Raw genomic sequence first — 18,808 nt, 5'->3', positions numbered from 1 at the left:
TGGGGTGTTATTTTAAGACCTTCCCCTGCAGGCTGAGGCAGCCTCCCAGCCTCCTCTGGGCCCTGCACTCTCAGCCCGGAGCCGGTCACGCAGGCAGCCCAGGGCCTGCCACTTGAGAACTCCAGGCCCAGGATGGCAGGAGCCATAATGACCTTCATTCCTCTCCTGCTTACTTTCCCCCGCTCCAGATGCTGGGGGAGAACAGTGTGCTTGCACCTTCTTTAGCCATTTGCTAGAAGAGAGGTAGAACTCTGACACACAGTTCAAGAGGCACCAAATGCGACTTCCAAGGGAAGCAGCATGGTCGGAAAGGTCACAGATCAGGGTTCAAATCCCTGCTCCACCTCTAAAAAGCAACAGGCACGTTTCATTAACTCTGAACCTTGTCTGTGATAAAGCAGGGTGCCTAACACACAGTAGGCCTACAACATATATTCGCTGAATAAATATATGAATAATACTTGTATGCAGGCCTTACACTCTAGACGTAAAGTTATTCTTAACAGAACTCAACAGAGGCTAAGAAGTCATTAGACAGACTGTTTGCTGAGGAGAATCAGGAGAGTTTAGTTGCATCTTAAATGCGGAAGGACTAAGGGTATTAACATCGTTACAGAAAAAGAGTCCTGGTGAGAGAATGCACAAAACAAAGGGGAAAAGGCCTTACACTCAAACAAAATATAGCACTGGCAAAGTGAACAGAGAGATGACAGATTCAGAGAAGAGATCTGCGGTGTCTGAGACCAGCAAGGGACCAGTATCCAGGATGTATTAAAAAATCTTGCATATCTTCAAGAAAAACATAAGAGCTCCCAGTGAGAAAAACAGCCAACGGATTATACAAATAAGCAGTTTACCAAAGAAGAATCCCAAAGGCCACCAAGAATACAAAGAGATGCTCCAGCTCACCTGTAATCAGAGAAAAGCAAGATAAACCAAGAGCTCTCCCAGCACATCTACTCATTTGGCAAAGGTTAGGAAGTTGGTTAACGCCAAGTACTTGTAGTGGTACAGCCATGCTCTTGCTCTGCTGGGGGAAACTTAACAGGGGACAGCCACCCTCGAGTATCTGGCACTCTGAAAGCAACATAAACATACACGCACGGGCCCATAAAGGACGTGGAGAAGGCTGTTCCTTATGGCAGTATTTGTGAAGGCGGTGCTGGAGGCCGTGTGGAAGTCTATCATTAATGCAGGGAGAAAACTGGGATGAACACCATGGACACCAGACTACATATTGCAGTGTGGACGGACCTTAGATCCAAGGGTGAGTGCCTGGAGCCCAGCTCTTGGTTTCTAAATACCCTTAGAGAAGTGGCTGACTCCAGAGCTGAGTCAGGGAATGAACAGGAGGAGCCTGGCACATCTTGATGTGTCTAAAGGAAAGGAAATGCTCGAAGAATGATGGGCCATGCCAAAATGACACAGGAGCCGCTTGAAGGGGATCTCATTGGCCAAATGTGACAGTGAGCATCAAAACAAATAATGCTAGTAAAGGATTATGAGCTATTGAATAAAGTAAGAATCCATAAGTCTGCACTAATATATGAATTAACAGGGGAGAAGGGAAAGCTCTTCCTTACAGGAAAATGCCAACCAACAAATGTAGAAGCAATGACAGAATCAGATCACCAGCCACCGTAATAACAATTGATTCAGGCAAGAATCAACAGGTACTAAAGACCAACAGATGGAAGTTTGAGGAATAACAGGTCAAAGTAAATGCCCATAAGACACATTTTAATTAAAAAGGGTAAAATAGCAAACTTGATCGTGGAGAAACAGCAGGTGTCACCACAATGAAATGACCGAAGTTCACATGGCCAGTAAGGAACGAACTGACAGCGTGACAGCACCATTCACATGGTATTCTTGTCAAAAGTGCATAACCTGAACCTCATCACAAGGCTACCTCAAACAGACCCAAACTGAGGGGCCTTTACAAAATAACTGGCCTGTACTCTTCGACAATGTCAGTATCATGTAATGTAAAGAAACGGTAGGCATTGTTCCAGATTAAGAGACTAAAGACACACGATGACTGAATAAAATGCATGCTCTTCAATTTTCTTTTACTGCAAGGACATTCTTGGGACAACTGACAAAGTCTTCATAAGGTCTGTAATGAGATAACAGAAATTTCTCAGTGTTGATTTCCTGATTTGATCAGTATACTATGGTTATATTAAAAAAATTCTTGTTTTTAAGAAATAGATACTAAATGTTTAGGGGTTAAGTGGCAAGATTCAGAATAGGACACACATACATGGAGAGACAGAAAGAGAGAGAAGAAAAAAAGTAAATATAGTAAAATGTTAACATCTGGGGAATTTAGGGGGATCCAGAGGATATTCAGAATTTCTTTGTATCATTCTAGCAACTTTTCTGTAAGTTTGAAGTTATGTCAATTTTTTTAAAAATTGGGAAAAAGAAAAAGAAGAAGCAGAGCCGGGTGAAAAAATTTAGAATCAAAATGAACTATAAAAATATCATTTACATAAGTTAAAAATACATGTACACATGCTGTATGATACCTTTATATGGCATTCTCAAAAAGATAAAACAACAAACAGTAATGATGAGTGATTAACAGGGGTGAAGAGTGGGAGGAAAATGTGACTATAGGGGGATTTCTGGGGGTGATGGAACTGTTCTGTGTCCAGATAGTGGTGGTGGCTATTTATTTATTTATAAAAATTCATAGAACTATAAACCAAAAAAAGATCAATTTGACTGTAGGTTAATCTAAAAAAATTAAAAATTTTAAATTAAAAATTTCATTTATATGAAGCAGTGACACCCATTTAGCAAGAAAAAAAAAAACCCATCAGATACACATTAAACACTTTAGGATGGCTGTCCTTGGTGGGGTTGGGAAATGAAAGTGCGAATGAGGATAGAATAGAACAAATAAATAAGGCGAGACAGTCCTTGATGATAATAGGCCATGAAATAAAAAGTTGGATGGCTGGATGGAAAGAAAGAAAAGAATAAAGAAAGTACAGAGGAAATAAACAGGAGAGTGGTGGATGGAGCTGGATGTGTCCTTGCAGAGCTGCACAGGGGAGGAAGGAGCCACCTCTGGACCAGACCAAGGTCCCTGAAGGAGTTCTGCAACACTGTGGGGACGGACCCATCAGCCATGACAGCCTGACACCATCCAACATTAGAGTACAACTCACTTCCCTGCCCCGACTTCTGACTTACCCGCTGCCTGAGTATACTATGGCTTCCCCTGTAGTGCTGCCAGCAGCCAGAGGAGTCCAAGCCTCTTGAAAACAGTTCCAGTCTTCCCAGTAGCACAGCAACTTAGCATTTCAGCATGTAAATAAGCCTCATGGGTGTTTTATTACTGAGTCAGCTGACCCTCTGATCGGTTCTGGAGCCCGACTGCACTTCTGGAACAGCAATGCTGGTAACAAGTACCTTCTCCCTCCAACTAGAACCAGACCTTGGACTAGTGGAGAGAGCCTGCTGCCATACTATGGGCCATCTGGGCAGTCAGCCAGCCATGCACTCCTGGCAATACCTCTCTGGTATCAGAACCTCTGAATACAGCCAGCTCCAGTTTCTTCTTCTAAGGAGTGGAGATAATAGTGTATTCTCTTCAGGTGGTATATGAGACATATACATATATATACTTACTACAGTGCTTAGCACTAATAGATGTTCAATAAATATTACTTTGTACTAATAATGTTCAATAAATATTACTTTCCCTTCTCCCCTGAATCCCTAGACTTCAAAGCCTACAGATGATTACAACTCTATAATCACAAGTGCCTAAAATTTCACACTTCTATTCTAGTCCTCCAGCATCAGTGATCTGGGATGACTGAGGGCCCTGTGGGTACCGTATAAGGCTTCTTATGACATAAGGGTTGAATAGCCATTTTGTTCTTCTTTTACTGTCAGGGACAAGTATTAAAATGTTAATTTAAAGAACCAGCTTAGAAAAAGAATACAGAAGAAAATTTCTATAATCTTAGGATAATGAAGACCTTCCTAAGTGCACAAATAACCTGAGGTCATAAAGGAAAAGAGACACTTAAGTCCATAAAACTTCTGTATGATCAAAGATACCAGAGATAAAAGACATGTGGCAGATGGAGAGACCATATTTGCCAATAAAGGAGTAATATCCGCAGTATTAAAAACTCCCATGAACATATTTTAAAAACTAATAGAAAATGGGTTAAAATATTAACAAGTAACTTACAAAAGAAATACAAATGGCCAACTAACACATGAAAATTTGCTCGACATCATCAGTAACCAGGGAAACATATTAAAACAAGATACCACATTTGACCATCATATTGGCAAATGTAAAAAGACGGACAACGTGCAGTGCTGCATGGATGTGGGAATCGGGCACTTCTCACACACTGAGTGTAAACTGGAGGTCAATTTGATAGTATCTACTAAAATGCTAAAAGCACATGATTTTCAGATCTCAAATCAACATAGCCTAACCTTCTACCTTAAAAAACTTTAAAAAAAAAAAAAGAAAGAAAGAAAAACAAACTAAACCCAAAGCTAAAAGCAAAACAGAAGGAAGAAAATAACAAAGATTAGAGCAGAAATTAATAAAACAGAGAACAGAAAAATAATACAGAAAAGAGATGAACGCAAAGTTGGGTCTTTGAAAAGTTCAACAAAAATGACATACTTTTGGCTAGACTGACCAAGGGGGGTGGGGGGAGAAGAGAGAGAGAAGACTCAGATTACCAAAATCGAGAATGAAAGCAGAAATACCCATACCAACCTTAGAGTAATAAAAAGAATTATAAGAAAATACTATAAACAACTGTATGTGAATACATTAAATGACAAGTTCCTAGGAAAACACTAACTACTAAAACTGACTCAAGAATAAACAGAAATTCTGGGAACAATATTAAATATCTTGTAGTAACCTATAATGAAAAAGAATAAGAAAACGAATACATCCATGTATGTGTATGACTGAAACATTACGCTGTACACCAGTAATTGACACAACATTGCAAATTGATTATACTTCAATTAAGAAATAAAATTAAAAAAGAATAAACAGAAAATCTGAATAGACCCATAAGAAGTAAAGAAACTCAGTTTATAACCAAAAAGCTTCCAACAAAGAAAAGCCCAGGTCCAGACGGCCTCACTAGTGAATTCTACCAGATATGTAAAGAGGAATTAATACCAACCCTTCACAAACTCTCCCTGAAATTGAAGAGGAGGGAACATTTCCTTACTCATTCTATGAGGCAGTGTTACCTTGATATCAAATTCAGACAAGGACATAATGAGAAAGAAAACTACAGACCAGGGGGAGGGTGTAGCTCAGTGGTAGAGCAGCTGCTCAGCATGCACGAGGTCCTGGGTTCAATCCCCAGTAACTCCATTGAAAAAAAAAAAGAGAGAAAAAGAAAAGTACCGCTCGTTTATTTGTGAATTATACCTCAGTTAAGCTAAAAAAAAAAAACCCTATAGATCACTGTCTCTTATGAATAAGAATTCTCAACAAAACAGTAAACTGAATCAAATAGCATATAAAAAGGATGACACACCTCGAATAAGGGGGATTTACTCCAGGGGTTCAAGTTTATACCTGAAAAATCAACGTGTAATACACCACATCAAGAGAACAGCAAATGACAAAAACATATGATCATCTCAACAGACACAGGAACGCATTTGACAAAGCACATCAACACCTGTTCATGATAAAAACCATCAACAAACTGGGAACAGAAGGGAAATTCCTCACCTGATAAAGGGCATCTATTAAAAACCCCATCACTCACATATTTAAAGACTGAATGGGAAAGACAATGTTTTCCCCCTAAGATCAGAAACAAGACAAGGATGTCCTCCGCTCTTACTGCAGCTATTCAACATGGTGCTGGAAGTTCTAACCAGGACAATCAGGCAAGAAAAAGAGCTGCTGTGAGAGTTAATGAAAACAATGCATACGTAGAACGTTTCCCACGCTTGGTAAGCAGTTAGTGCTGAATAAGCATATCTGTTGTGGGAGTGGTTGGTGTGGTTGTTGCTGGAGCCTAGGACCCTAGATTCGCAGCAGCTCCCACTGATTGGTTTTTCAAGCTGACCAATTTGCTTTTTTTTATTCTTATTTTTTACTCAAGTGTAGTTGATTTACAATGTTAGTTTCATGTGTACAGCAAAGCAATTCAGTTATTCATATACATACACACATTTTTTTTTTCAGATTCTTTTCCATTACGGCTCATTACAGGAAATTGAATACAGTTCCCTGTGCTATACAGTGGGTCCTTGTTGTTTATCTATTCTATGTATAGTAGTGTGTATCTATTAATCCCAAACTCCTAACCTATGCTCCTACCTTTCCCCCTTGTAACCACACTTTGTTTTCTGTGTCCGTGAGTCTATATCTTGACCAATTTACTTTTGACCTGGGGCCTAGAAACTGGATTTGCTGGAAGGGTCAGGTGGGTGTGTGAGAGTCCAGTAAGACTCCTGGCTCAGGGCCACTGACAGTCACCCAGCCGCACGTGGCTGGCCCTAGTGGGGACAGCATTCAGCTGTCCTGCAGTCAAGCCATCAAGCTGTACTAAGCAGGAGGGCAAGGCTGCATCAGAACTCCCAGGCAGGAAGAGACTTCAGAGAACATCCAAGCTAAGCCCTCATCTCCTTCTATCGATGGGTAAAGTGAGGCCCAGTGAGAAAACGTGACTCCTCTCAGATCGCTCAGTAGGTTGGCACCAGAATGGAACTGAAGGGCTTGGCATCCTGGCCTCTAACACCAGCCCCTGGGTAGAGTAAAGACAGTCTATCCAGAGGCCTGTGCCTTCATTTTTCTAACAACGCAGTGGCATAGGTCACTGGTCAGCCCAGCCTGAGTCCACCTACATCTAATCTCCTTTAAAAAAAAAAAAAAAAAAAAAAAACCTATCCTTTTTCATCTCCTGAGACTCCACCACGTATCCAGTGCTCCTTCTGACCCCTTCCCCCGACCACTGAGCCACCTGTAGTCTGTGATGGCCTCTCCCCACCCGACACTAACAAACAGTGCCCACCTAGAGAAGGGAAGGCTAGGGAATCATCACAGAATCTGACACGCCGGACACCTGATGACACGCACGCCAAGTTGTGGGTGTCGTGGATTCAACAAAATGGAGGCCTTCTCCTGTGCCCTGCAGTAGGTCTGTTCAGATAAGCCAGGCCATAGTCCCCACCACAATTTGGCTCCAGGCTAAACCCTGTCCCTAATCTGCCAGTGCAGCCTCACAGCTCTTAACTCCCCCAGGGCAGATGGAAAAAAACTGCATTTGAAAAAAATTTTTACCCTGCAGCCTTTAGTACCCAAGGGGATGTAGTCTGCTTCGATCAAAAGACAAAGTAATGCTATTACCACAGACCTCATCTCACTCAATCCTCTGAGGTAAGAATTATCTCCCCACTTTATACAGGAAGGAAGTCTTGCCCTGGGCCCCCAGGGACAATGTGCTGGACAGCAGCTCTGGCTGGGTTCCAAATGGGCCCAGAGAGTACCCGGTTAAGTCACAGCTGATTGCTGTGGAATGCAACAGAGGAAAGGACACATGGAGTGGCTACAAGATGAAGGGAGCATCTGTGACAGGTTGAATGTGTCCCGTCTACTGAGTCTGTAAACCTTACATCACTGAAATCACTAGCTCTAAAGCCATTCTAACATTTAGGTAAGTAGCAGGCTCCTGTTTACTCACAAAAGAGGCAAGTGCATGGGGGTGCCACGGGGACAGAAACAGCAATTCATGTCTGCAGACAGTGGCTACCGACCAACTTACTTATACCCAATGTAATGTAAAGGCTTCTCTTCATTTAGGCTGCATGGCTGGATCCCATAAGCCAGGGCTGTCAGATCAGAGTTTGTCCACATGGGCTAAATGGTCAGGTGCCCAGGCTAGCCCATCAGGGCTCAACCCTGGCTCTACATTCAGTGTTTCCAGGAACTGACCTGCCTGCAAAGTTTTAGATCAACAACATTTATTTTAATTTATTTCTTTATTGAAGTATAGTTGATTTATGACATTATATTAGTTCCAGGTGTACAACATAGTGATTCAATACTTTTTATAGATTATACTCCATTTAAAGTTATTATAAAACAATGGCTATAATTCCATGTGCTGTACAATATATCCTTGTAGATTATCTACTCTATTCTATTTCTTTTATTTTTTTATTGAAGTGTAGTCTGTTTACAATGTTGTCTCAATTTCTAGTGTAGAGCATATTTCAGTCATACATGTACATACATATATTCGTTTTCATCTTCTTTTTCATTATAGGTTACGACAAGGTATTGAATTTCCTGTGCTATATAGAATAAACTTGCTATTTATCTATTTTATATATAGTAGTTAGTATCTGCGAATTACGAACTCCCAATTTACCCCTTCCCACCTCCTTTCCCCCCTGGTAACCATAAGTTTGTTTTCTATGTCTAGATCAAGAATATTTTTAAGTCAGGGTTTTAAAGCTAGGATCTGCCTCCATTCTACAGGTTTGACTCCACAAATAAAGGTAGGAAGGATCCTTCTGTCCTGTAAATCAACTCTTTGGCAAAAGTGTGTGGAGCGCAAAGAGCCACCAGGAAGGTTCCTTTGTGGATACCCAGTACCTCAGCAGGAAATGCCCAGAGGCAATGGCTTCTAGGAAAAGCCTCATTCCCAGAGCAGCTGGTGTCCTACATGGGGAACTTTATACACACACACCCACACACACATGCGTGCACACACAGAACTGAGAATGTGAGACCCCTGATAAATGACTCTCCCTTGGAGTCCACGCTGTTTAAAAGCCAATATCCCTGGCCCAGGAACTTACAATTGAGGGCCTGTGGATTATTCCAACCCTCCTAGAAAGCAAAGTGGCAGTGTGAACCAGTGTCGTAAAGATGACCATATCCTCTGGCCTCTGGAAATTCCCCTCTAGGAATTTATCCCCAGGAAATAATGCAGATGAAGCAAAGAGCTACATGTAGCAAAAATGCTCAAGATGATCTATGATGGTAAAACATGGAATATTGACTGTTAAGGGAATAGCCATCAGGATTTTAGGCAACAGCTACAAAAGATAATTTGGATAATTATAAGCAATGTAACACTTTATAGAAGCCACATAACAGTTGATCAAATACAGCAGGAGGTAAAATAGTTTCACACTATGATTGCAACAGAGTAAAATATATATGCATTTGGAAGGTAATGGCAAGTTTTGTTACAGTGGTAGGGAGTAGAATTATATACCTGTAAACATTTAATGTGGTAACATTGCATTTTCAACCGAAAAAAACACAGGGAGGGAATCCTACAAAGCAAAAGCCAAACTCTTCATAAATAAGAACTGTCAGTACTACCAATAAGAGAGAACATGTATTTGGAGCTTATTTTGTGTTAAGCACTGTTTTAGGCCCTTTCGTGCCTACTATCCTCACAATACCTTTGAGGCAGATACTATTATTATCCCCATTTTACAGGTGAGAACAGTGAGGCACAGAGAGGATAACAACTTTCCCAAATCACACAGCTAGCCAGTGTGGTAAAAAGAAACATTACCCATGCCATTTCAAAGGTCATCCACCTACTAAAATCTTTATGCCTGCTTAGTCAGAGATGACAAAATCCTCAGCAGAGGCCTCACCCCAAGAGTCCTGAAATGGGTAGTGGGTGATGAGCCTCACAGGAAATCTCAGAGGGCTTTCATGTTGCAGGCACAACCGGGATTTCCCCCAACACCAGACTCTGGGAGGAAGAGAAGGAGAGGCACTAAAGACCCACAGGTTTAGCATGACTCAAACTTCAGAGAGGGGAGCAGAGACCAAGGCAGTCGGGACTTGCCCAAAATGATATAATGAGCTAGAAGAACCAGAACTCAGAATCCTCACTCCAGGGGCGCTCGATGCTTGTCCCTACGCTCTGCAGACCACAAGCACCTCTTTCTGTACCTCTTTCCCCTTCACCTTCCTCCCTTTGGTCCCTCAGTCTAGCTATCCTCGGCCTTCCCTTGTCCAGCGCAGTCCCAGCTACACCACCATCTCTTTTATCATCTTCCCTTCGCCCTGCCTCCACTTCCTGTCCTCTCCTGCCCTGCTGGTCACCACACGCAACAGCTGGGGCTTCAGCTGGGGCAGTCTCCCCATGTGACAGCAACAAGAGGAAATTACAGTCAGGAGATCCCTGCCCTTTCCAACCAGGGAGACTGTTCAAACATGCTGAGAGACAGGGGTGCTAAAATCAGTGTTTGGAAGAAAGGCCCTTCATTTTGACTCTGGCCCTGGCCCAGACCACCCATCTGGCTCCCCGCACCTCCCCAGTGCCCTGGGAGCACCCATGCTTCCTCCTCTTTGCCAGGGTCCATCCACTGCTGAGGGGCTCCCCGAGGGTGGCAGCAAGCCCTTGCTCATGTCTATCTCCTGCACTTCATATAGCATAGTTACCAATAAATGTTTGCCGAATAAGCAAATGAGTCCCCATTTTTCCTCTTCCTCGGGGCTCCTCCTGACTTAGGGTGAAGACTCAAGTCTGCCCATTCTCAGCCAGACAAGGACCCTGCTCAGGCTGCCTGAATTGCTCATCTGAATGCCAGGAGCTACCTGACACCTCCCGCCAAGTGTCCGAGCTCCTATATTGCAAATGCCAGTTTCCCTAAGTCCTCCCTAGCTGGGAGTCCTTTCCTGTTTTTTCAAGCTGGCGATGTCCTGAAACACAACGACAGCTCTGCAGTTTCAGGACGTCAAAGGCAAAAGGACATTATGCAAAACAGGAAGAAACTTTTAAAGAAATGTCTAAAGGCATTTTCAGAATGCAAACTGACACGAGGCCAGGCAATTACTGGAGCCCTGCCAGGGCCCTCCCCATGACCTCCAGACCCAGGTGGTGGGGCAGGAAGGAGCCTGACCTCACACCCTACTGGTCACACTGGTCTGACACAACCCTGCCCCTTCCCTCGGTGCAGCCTCCCCCTCGGTCCCTGGGCTCTGTGCCAAATGACCCTTGGCAGAGTCCCAAATCCAAAGTGTCCCTCAGAAGAGGAGAATTTAGCTCCAGTGAGGACATTCAAAGCAGAATAACTTCAAAATAGACACCTTGTGGAGAGCCTAACGCACGAGCCCGACTGAGTGCCAAGTTCTGCTGGTCTCTGAGGCTTCCCCTGAAAGGACTTTCTAGACACCTACAGGTTCTCACTTTCCGGCTCCTCCCCAGATCTCAGGACCCTCTGGACGTGGGAGAGCTGTACTGCATGTTTCAGAGCATGGTTTGCTAGCTCGTTCCCACACCTCCTGTGGAAACAGTCACAGCTCAGTCATGTCAGCAGCACTGGGTTAGCTAACCGGTGCCCACCCAGCACCATGGCCCCATGCCACAGTCCAGTAAGCCCGGCCCAGGGACTTGGCTGCTAATGAGACAAATGGAGAAGTGACTGAGAAAGCTGATTCATGGGGCATCACCCCCACTGATTCTATTGCTCAGCCTGATCCCAAGAGCCTGTCCTGCAGCCTGGCCCCCTGCCCCCTGCCCCAGGGGCTTCCTGCACCTAGTTTTCAAATCAGAATCCTAGACACATCCTTCACTCAGCCATAAATGATATTCATCTGCCACCACTAAGCAAACTTGAAATTTCCAACAGGTCTATCCTTTAATAAGACTGGTTGAAAAATCGAGCCCTTCTCAAAAAAGCATTTGACCATTTCTCTTCCTTTTCAAATAAACTCAACTATAGAAACAATCCAAAAAAGTGTGTAAAGCTTTATGCTTGAGCCTCAATGAATCACGAAGAAAAAACAAAAACTGTATGTCTGTGTGCTCAACAGCAGTTGAATAATAAAAGTTATGACAAATTCAGCTGACAGAATGTATAGCCTTTGTGGTTTTTAAAGGTGTAGGACCCAGCCTGTGACAGAATCTTAAGTGAAAAATCTGGACACCAGGCTATCTCTATCTGTACCAATCTATCTGTCCATCTATAAAGATAGCAGCTAAATTCTTAAATGTGTACAAGAGAAAAAACTAACAGGAAATTTGTCAGCGTTTTCTCTAGGTGATGGGAAGAGAGATGTGTTTTTCTACCTCTTCTAACATCTCAAATTATTTTCAATGAGCCTGCATCACTTTTTACAAAAAAAAAAAAAAAAAAAAGGAGGAAGAGATTACCCGTTCCTCAAAAAGAGGCAGGCGAAAGCAAAGCCCCACGGCCCTAGCCTCCGGTATCCCAGTAAGACAAATCCTTCTCCTCCTCTCTGGGCTTTGTGAGGGGCTTGGAGAGGAGGCAGGGGGGAAAAGAGGCAGCTACACTACACACCCAGACCAGACATTAAAATCACTGCCAAAGAATTCAGCAACAGCCAATTATATAGCCTCTGGCCTTCATTTGTGCAGGGAAGGGGCGGGCAGAGGCCAGGCTGAAAAGTGGAACCTGAAACACTGAGCTTGTGACTCAGCCCTTTTGCCTCCTAAGGACGAATCCCTTTAGGCCACGTTCACCCAGAACCGGCTCCCCACCAGATCCCGTCCCCTACCCTCAAGCCACCACAGCCTTCCAACCTGGAGGTCTCTGACCTTTAGAACAGGATCCAAAATCTCATCCCCAAGCTGGTGGTGCATGGGTCCAGGTAAACACAGAGGGCCCCACAACTGAGGCTTTTCAATCTCAGCTACAGTCTGGCCCCCAGGGTCCCTCGCCAAGTTTGGGAACAGGAGGGACCCTGTGGAGGCCACCAAATCCAATCTCATGACTTATTAACTCCCCCAGGAGTCAGAGTCTGGCGGGATGGCCTTTACAGTGACTTCATCGCCTAGACCCCACGGACAGTGCCAGAAGCAAATGTAAAATGGCCACAGTGGAGGCCCTCATGGGAATTAGCCTCAAGGGTGGACCATCTGTCCTAAAACAACTGGACTGCTGCTTAACCAGGCAAGAATAACTGGAATTTCCAGGTGGACATGGATTCAAGCAGAATTTTAGTCTCTGCTTCTTGTCAGGAACAGGCAGGGAATATGACACAGGAGGTATCAGGTAAACGGTCAGTGAAGAAATCACCAGGTTGCCTGGGCCCCTTTCTCACACACACAGGGCCCAGCTGAGCTCGAAGGGGATGAGCCTCCCAGTCCTGTCCCCAAAGTCTGGAAGGTCCCGAGAGTCGAATCCACGGAAGGGCTGGGACAGCCTGGGTATTAACTGTCCCATCTTTCCCAAACCATAAATTAGTCTAGTCCCAGCCTGGAAATCCCTACCCTGCTGCTACTCAAAGACCATAATACCCAACCATGTGGCTGCTGATGTCTCATTATAGTCATTATAAAGCAGCAAGTTAAAGATGGCCCCAGCAGAGCTAATGAAGAGCTTCAGAAATTAGAGAAACAATTCCACACAATCAAAAAAAAACAGGACTGGAAAACTTTGATATGACTCTGGGTTTCTGACTAAGTGGAAGAAAGAAGGAAGAAAGGAAGGAAGGGAGCGATGGACAGGGAGAGGGAAAGACTAAATATACACGCACACACTCTGGTTTCCCTAAATGACATCAGCACAGTTTAATTACATCTCCTCTGCCTAAATGGTCAGTCCCAAAAGAGGAGGCATTAGCATCTAGACTAGGACAAGGACATTGTCAGAGATGAATAATGAAGTTACCAGCTGCCTTAGCCATCGAGGACATCCAGACAAGCTGTCACCTTACCAGACCTCTCAGGTGGACCCACAGACACACTAGCAGGGATCTTCCCAAACTCAAGGCCACATGCGGCCACCCTGAGCCTCTGCATTAAGTGTCCACCAGGCAGTAACTTCAAAGTGGGAAGCAGGATACGTGGCTCCAGCCCCATCTGGCCACTCCCTGGCTGTGTGGCTTGAGGTAAGACCTTTCCCCTTCAGCACAATGAGGGGTGGGGGCCAGGGACCTGGAGAGACCCAGCCTGGGATGCTATAGCTCCAAGATGCTGCCGTCCAATCCCAATCCCACATGCAGCTCTTGCTACCTGTGCCCCAAGGAGCCACCACCTGGTTTATCCGGTGAAGGCCCTGGTGCTTGCTCAGAATCAGGACACATTACAACAGGCAGCAGACACTTCTGCCACCATCAGGCTGAGTGGCAGAAAGTGAGCCAGATAGTCCTGCAGGGTACTTCTCCATCTCAGACTGTTAGACAAGAAGGCATGTCTGTGTACATATCAATAAATTCTCTTCCCCAAGAAAAGCAACAGGATAAAACTGGTCTGAAGGATTAGTTACCTAACCTCTCACAGCTTAAGATCTGGACACAGGGGAGACTCCTGGTGCCCCCCAACCCCCAAGATGAGGCTCCACCCCAAGTTGGAAGGTGATGAAGCCCCAAGACGCATCCCCAAAGGGGAGAGAGAGCCCTTTCCCAAACTGAGGCCAGGACAGATGTCCTCAAAGCACACTCTGTCCCCGGCAGCCTGTTTGCATCTACATGTGTGCATAAGGGGGAAGAGGGAAGGGGGGAGAGCGGAAACAGTGTGCTGGTGGACAAACACCTGAGAGTCCGGAGCTCAGGAGAAACCCAGCAAGCGCTTTGTCTTCCCAAGGGCACAAACCATGGGAGAGGCTGGGCTGACGGCCCCCACAAAATCTGGGGAAAATGGCTCATGGACAAGTGCTCTTCCAGGACCCTGGCTACCTGTGGCTGTTTGCTGGCCCAGGTGCCCATGACTCTCTGGTGCCCACCTCTAGATTAGAGTCCTCTTCTGAACAAATGAAGATGATCTCTTCAAAGCACAGCTGGGCAAGAGGGGCCTCGGGTTTAGGCAGTCTTATACTTACCACCACCACCACCCCCGTGCACCCTTGAGGGGACTGCACCAACCGTACCAGGCCCCAGTCAAGACCCCAGGTCAGCCCTGCCTCCCCTAACCAGTCCTACCTGAGGCACTGCCCACCCTCACCCAGCCCCTATCTGGGCTGGCAGTGCCAGCACCAGTCAAGTTATGTTGAGCTGCCGCCAGATTTAAGCAGAGATAAACATTCCGGGAAAAGAAACTCCACACAAGGCAGCTGCTCCTCCCAAGCTGACTACATCTCAGGCAAACGCCCAAGCGGCCAAGAAAGGGAGCGTCACTGCCATGGTCAGTGAGATGTTGCACAGCGCAAGGGCCAAGAAGACAGCGCCTACAGACAGGCCTGGACTCCCTGGGAGAACTCCCTGGGGAACTTGTGGGAATCCTCAGGAAAAGCCCACCTTTCTGCTGCAGCCCTCGCTCCTGAAGACCTTACATCGGCCCACGAGGGGCCTTACATCGGCCCACGAGGGGGTGGCGTGGGGCGTGTCCCAGGGTAGAGCCTAATATGACTCCAAACACTACAACCTGCCCTAATGCACAGTGTAGACAGAGGCAGGATTCAAAAACCCAAGTCTATCTGAAGTCTGGCTCGAGGCTCTGACCACCCAGGACAGCTCAAAGGGTGACCCGTCAATAGCCCAGTCTGGTGCCCGGCTCCTGCAGGGAAGGGCAGGCCCATTACCCACCATCTACCAGTCAGAAGGGATCACGGCATCTGGCACAGACCCTTGGACACCAGAAAGTAGAGCCAAGTTGAGGAAAGGAACTGCAAGTAGTGAAAAGGCCACAGCTCTAACCCCCACGGATGCTTTCTCCCACCAACCTCAAAACCACCACGCCAGGGCCTTGGCTGACACCTGCCCAGCTGAACAGATGGGCTCAACTCCCCCAACCCACACCCCCTCAGGGAGACTTTCAGCTTTCTCAAGACTCCTAACCCGGCGCCTGCACTTCGGGAGCACCCAACCCTCAAACCTAAGGGCTCAAAGTGAAGAAAAACCCTCCACCCCCGCTTTCTGGGGCTGCTTCAGCAGCAGCTGAAACGTCCCGGTCCCGTGCATGCCACACCAAGCTAGAGAAGGCCCAGGGCCTCTCTCCTCACCCTCAAAAACATTATCTCTCAAGAAGTCTGTTCGTGTCCCCAGTTCAGAGTCAACTCAGAAACACCGAGAACTGGTCACTCATCAGTAGCAATGCCATTAAAAAACAAAACAAAGCCGAGGTGGGCCACCACGGCCTCTCCTGCCTCGTTGAGAAGATCCTATACCTCAAACACCAACCTAATGAACTTTGGGGTACTTTAATTTGTTAATTAGTTTCTCTGTCTTCCTGCATAATATCCAGGCAACAACTAAAAACAAAATTACAAAACCTGACCTCTCTGGGGTCTGGGGACTCACTAACTCTCTTCCCCTTTCTCTGTTCAGAGCCATCTCTCCACGCGAGTCTGAGAAAATGGAACTTCAAGCCCCAGGTCCTCTTTGAGGTGTACTTAACATACACAACCTCATTTAGTGCTAAAAATAACCCCATGAGTTAAGCATGGACAACCCCATCTTACACACGAAAAAGAGACTCGGAGGAACTCTGTAACATGTCTGAGGTCAGACACTTAGCAACGTGACAAAGATTCGACTTTATTTTACAGGACTAGTCTGCTTCCCAGCCTAACCATCCAGCCCAAAGGAATTCAAGTTTCTGCTTTAAAAAAATTCCCCTTTATTACCACAGTTCATGCCTGACCGATTCCAAGAGTGTCCTCCCAAACTTGATATGAAAACATTGAAGTAATTATTGGAGAAATTGAGCAAGAGCATGTAGGCAGCCTGCCCTACCAGGGCTCTGAGAAAAAGTGACAGAGTTCCTACTGGCAGGACTCCAGCCTTCCTGTCAGAGCCCCTCACTCAGAACGACTTTCTCTACATCCTGGCATTAAAACTGAGCAGCCCCCCTCTGGTAACCTTGGGAGCAACCTGTGGCTGCCCTGGGCCTGACTGCCTGTGGATTGCAGGTCAAGGTGAGGTCCCAGTGGGCATGGGATCAGCCTCATCCAGACTTAATGAATGCAAACCCACTGACCCAAGTTCCCTGCCTGTGTGGAAACAGAGGCTGGAGGCCTCAGTTCAGATCATTTGAGCAAGATAACTGAAGACTCCAGGCTGCTCCCGGGAAGGGACAACGTGGTGCTATCTGGGTACACACATTATACTGGTACAAATCCTATAAGGGGCCCTCCTCACTTAGATTTTGGGAACCTACAAGGGCAGGAAGCAGGGTAGGAGGGCCCCAGGGCAGGGATCTACACAGAGGAGGAACTGTACACAATAGTGACAATTTACTGAGGGCTTACCCTCATTAATGTAAACTTTTGTTTACACTGTTTCATCTGATCTTCCAAAACGCCTCTGAAATAAGTAGCACTTATCATTCCCATTTAACAGATGAGAAACCAGCGGTTTAGGGACATGTCACTTGCCCAAAACCTCAGGAAAAAAGTTAACTCACACTCTCATTCACTTCTATGGGAAGTCAGGAGATGTCAACTGGTAGGTCTGCTCACTTCCCAACTGGAGGCCTCACTATCAGTCTCCCAAACTCGAGCCGGTTACTCTGGGCTGCCTTAAAGTTCCCACCAGAGTTAGTAGGGCAAAGCCCTAAGAAGACTCAAACTCCCAAAACTTCTTGAGGCTTGGGCCAGAGCAGGGAAGTCTCCGAGGCCTTCTCCGGTTCTAGAGCGAGAGGGGCCTACGGCTTTCCTAAAGCGTCCCCGCCCCAGCCTCCAGCATGAATCCGAAGGGACTCACCTCCCAACCCCTCACTCCCATCCAGCCCGGAACCTCTGTTTGGGATTAGGAGCTCTGATCCGGAATGGGGAGACTGACTGTCGTAGGAGAAGGCTTGGGCGGGGAAACTCGGGGAAGTCCCCAAGTCCTTACCGAGCAACGGTGACTCCTCAGGGCAGGCAGACAGAGAGGGTGTTGTGGTGGGGGCCACTGGGGCCGAAGTCAGGTTGCCCGAGGGGCCGGGGCCGGGGCGAGAGTCCGCGTCTGGGCTGGAGTCGCCACCCGAGCGCGGCTTGGCTGAGGTGCGCAAAGGCGGCAGCAGTGCGGCCCCTCGGGACCGGAGCTCTCCGGAGGGCTGCCCGATGGCGGCGGCGCCGTTAGAGCTGCCCTGCAGCGGTGTGGGGACTCCGGCCAGCTGCGGCAGGCGGTTTAGATCGCGGCCGGCCAGGTAGTAGACGAGGGTGACGCCGAGATGCAGCGCGCAGACAGCCACGAGCAGGCGGCAGGCCCGCTGCAGGGACGCGCCCGGCATCGCGGCGCTGCCGCCCAGGAACGGCTCCCGAAACCTCATCTTCCCGCCGCCGCTTTAAGAGGGGGGTGGGCTACAACTGGGAGGGCGGCCCGCCCGCAGGCCGCCGGCCAGGCACTGCCCGACCCCTGCAATTGGGGGAGGGACGGGGGGCGGGAGGAGAGGGAGCGGCGCCAGCGGGCTGGCGGCAGAACTCGGAGGCTCGGGCTGGTTAGGCAGCCGAGCGAGCCGAAGTGCGCCCCAGGGGCGGGCGCGAGCGGGGGCCGGACCGCGGCGGCCAGTGGGGCGGGGAAAGGACCGCGGGCAGGAGCCGGGTTTTCCGGACGGGAGCTGGAGGTCGGGGCTGTCCGGGGCGGGGCCGAGCTGCGGGGCAGGGCCTCCGTAGGGTGGGCTGCCGGGGGCGGAGCCGTTTCGGGCGGTTGTCCGCAGCCCGCAGGCGTGGCGCTGAGCGCTCGGGCTCCCACGCCGCCCTCCTCCCCAGTCTACACTGTGGGGCTTCGGTCCCCACCAAGCCGCGCTTCCTCCTCCTCCCCTTCCTCCGAGCTGCCCTGGAGAGGCGCCGCCACTTCCTGCGGTGCTGAGGGCTGGGGTATGCGCCTGGGCCTGCAGCGCGGCGGCAGAGGAGAGGGCGGAGGAGAGAGCAGGCTAGTCGTCGTCTTAAGGGGTTGGGGGCTTTCCAGACCGTG

At 47.5% G+C, this 18,808-nt stretch overlaps 1 protein-coding gene across 1 annotated transcript in view; it reads right to left on the bottom strand.

Annotated features, from left to right (window-relative positions):
• B4GALT1 (beta-1,4-galactosyltransferase 1) overlaps window positions 1-18,557 on the bottom strand; it is a 49,110-nt gene extending 30,553 nt beyond the window's left edge. Inside the window, exon 1 of the mRNA XM_006182704.3 lies at window positions 17,747-18,557. Within this exon, the coding sequence (XP_006182766.2) occupies window positions 17,747-18,164 (418 nt within the window). The 5' untranslated portion in view covers window positions 18,165-18,557. The remainder of the gene's footprint in view (window positions 1-17,746) is intronic.
• Between the last annotated feature and the right edge of the window lie 251 nt (window positions 18,558-18,808).

The sequence above is a fragment of the Camelus ferus genome, chromosome 4, assembly GCF_009834535.1.
Source record: "Camelus ferus isolate YT-003-E chromosome 4, BCGSAC_Cfer_1.0, whole genome shotgun sequence".
Taxonomy (NCBI): domain Eukaryota; kingdom Metazoa; phylum Chordata; class Mammalia; order Artiodactyla; family Camelidae; genus Camelus; species Camelus ferus.
Note: the sequence above shows the minus strand (reverse complement) of the source record. Positions and strands in the feature narration are given on the sequence as shown.